Source organism: Chionomys nivalis, unplaced genomic scaffold, assembly GCF_950005125.1.
Source record: "Chionomys nivalis unplaced genomic scaffold, mChiNiv1.1 scaffold_28, whole genome shotgun sequence".
Taxonomy (NCBI): Eukaryota; Metazoa; Chordata; class Mammalia; order Rodentia; family Cricetidae; genus Chionomys; species Chionomys nivalis.
The window spans coordinates 6,834,746-6,837,353 of record NW_026646922.1 but is presented as its reverse complement, the minus strand read 5'-3'; the positions used below and the strand labels follow the sequence as shown (position 1 = coordinate 6,837,353).

General features: G+C 41.7%; 1 protein-coding gene across 1 annotated transcript; it reads right to left on the bottom strand.

Annotated features, from left to right (window-relative positions):
- Positions 1-484: 484 nt before the first annotated feature.
- Positions 485-2,312, bottom strand: LOC130869132 (spindlin-2-like; the record flags this gene model as incomplete). Its single annotated transcript, XM_057761197.1, has 3 exons — positions 2,298-2,312; positions 895-1,242; positions 485-748 (listed from the first exon to the last, which is right to left on the bottom strand). Coding segments are annotated over exons 1-3 (627 nt in total), but the record flags the coding sequence as incomplete, so codon positions are not given.
- Between the last annotated feature and the right edge of the window lie 296 nt (positions 2,313-2,608).

Genomic DNA, 2,608 nt, shown 5'->3' with positions numbered 1-2,608 from the left:
AGGATATGATGATCCAAAATTTCCTCAGAAACCAAAGCACTACTTTGCAAAATAGTTGCACATGTTGAATTCCCAACAGAAATGGATGAGTATACCCCTTTCTCCACAATTTTCCAGCAAAGGCTATCATTGGTGTTTTTTATTTTTGCCATTCTTACAGGTGTAAGATGATATCTCAAAGTTGTCTTGATTTGCATTTCCCTTTATTGTTAAAGAAGTTGAGCCTGACTTTAAGTGTCTTTTGTCCAATTGAACTTCTTCTGTTGAGAATTCTCTGTTCAGTTCAGTAACCCAATTTTTAATTGGGTTAATTAGTATTTTAACATCTTCACAAATTTTTATTTTTAGAGCAAAAAAAAATTCCATTGGGAAAGATACCAGGATTAATAGAAGACCTGAGGTATTTCTGAAAAAAAGAGTTCCCCAAACATAGTTTTAAGTCTGACCCCCAAAATTTGTGAATTTCACTTTAACACATCTTCATTAAATAATAGACATAGATATGGAAGTCATTATAAAACTTGATGAAATGCACGGAAGGTTTGGTGGGAACTTGGTAAATAATTTTACCTATCTTTTGGGTTCCATCTCTTTCGTTGTGCTGTATGCTTCTGCCTGCCAAGGAATCCCTGCCTAATTCCAAATTCACCCCTATGGGAGGACATCCTGGCATAATGTGGAGGTTGCTTTCAATGTAGTCATCTAGATGGTGGTAAAGGTACACAACTGGATCTTTCTCGTAGGTAATGTAGAAACAGGTCTTCATGGTCTGCACCTCAGCTTGGACCACCCCAGTCCACTCCTCCATAAAGCCTGGCATGATGTGGAGGTTGACTTCAGGTAGTCAACCAGGAGGTGTTAAATGTACAAGACCAGAACTTTCTTGTAGGTAATATAGAACCAGGTCTTCATGATTGGCACCTCCTCTAGGACCATCCCCTTCCAGTCATCCTTAGAGCCATTTGTGCCCTCAAATGTATGTTTCACTGCTCTGCCAACTCTGGTGTTTGAGAGATGAGTGTCTGTCTCCTGAGGAAATGGTACGTTGTTAGGCAGGAACTTAAGGTTTAAAATCCTTTCATCACTGTGAAGCTCCAATCCATAGACACAATCTATCCCATCATACTTCAACAAATAGAGAGAGGGATTTGTTGGCAGTTGATCTAGAATGATGGCTTTCCACTGGGTGACTGGTTCATTGGCTTCCTTCCAGCCCTGAGAAATTGTGCGGCCGACAATATTCTCCAGGGCCTCAAAAGGCCTACTCAGTGTTTTCTTCTGGAGAGATGACCCATTACTCTTCTGGAGAGGAGGCATGCATCTCATACTAAGAGGCATCTTCATCATGGCTGTAGACTTACTGAGATAGGCCACTGACCTCCTGGTCTGCTGTTTTTTGTCTATCTTTCTGTGCTTGGGCTTCATAGCTGCCCACTCTCTAGGTTGAAAGAACTTTCCTTCTGTTTAATTCAGAAACAAAGTCGTGGCCTCAACCATGAGTGCCTGCAAGGATAAGAAGGGGAGGCTGTCAGGTCAAGGCTCTTTTCTGGAAGAACTTTGGTGCAGGAGACAAAGATATTAATCAACAGGTTTGCATACCTAACTGTAATTTTCTCTTAAGAAATGAATAGGACAATTAGCAAATTTTCCTCTAGAGATCAGTATATCAATCTCAGAGACTCATTCCTGCTGCCCAATGGCAAATGACCTCTGCTGAGAAACCTACTTTCTGACTGACTAAGTCAATGAGAGGAGAAGGTATGCCTATCCCCGAAATGAGTAAGAAAAATCTGAACAGATAACAAAGACTTCGAAGGATATCCACACGTCTCCTTCGACATCAAGCTAATAGGTAGGGGGCTCATTCCAAGACAGCCTGCCCAAGGTCATGGCACTCCAGTCCATTGGCTCTCTGTATTGGGTCTCCTGATCCAGACCCAGGTATATTACATAAAGCCATTCTATGTCTTCATTGTGGAAGTGAGTACTGTGAGACCCACTTCAACCTGAAAGACTCATTATTCTGAGGAACAGCAGCCATTGAGAAATAATTAGTATTATTAATACACTTATGGACAAAGAGGAGCTTTGCCATTTTTGTGGATTGATGAATTTGATATTGTTAGCAAGGATAAAGTGGGAAGAATAGCTGGCATTCACCATCCCCACAGCTATCAAATCTAGGAGCTGGTAACAACGTAAATGGTGGACCCGCAGGACATTTGAAGGAAAACATTTTTGTACTACAGAGGTCTTAGTTGCTTTGGAAACATATTTACCAAAAGAAAATGTCCTACCTCTCCAGTTTCCATCTTCCGTAAATGTTCAGGTGCAAAAAGCCTGTTGAACAGTTGTGGAGACCAGGAGCTGAACTGTCCTCCTCAGGCACTGTGAGGATAATAAACCCACCTTCATGGAAGACTAGTGCTTTGAGTGGAACAGAGTTGCTACCACAAACCAAGGCTTTGTGACATCACCAAGTCTCTACTTATGTCAGAAATCCCCTCACAAGCTTGTTACTTCCCTATTTACCCACAGAAACATCCAGCATTCAGCTCCTCAAAAGCTGTATACAGCCACCAGGGGACGCAAAATAAGCCCCCACTCA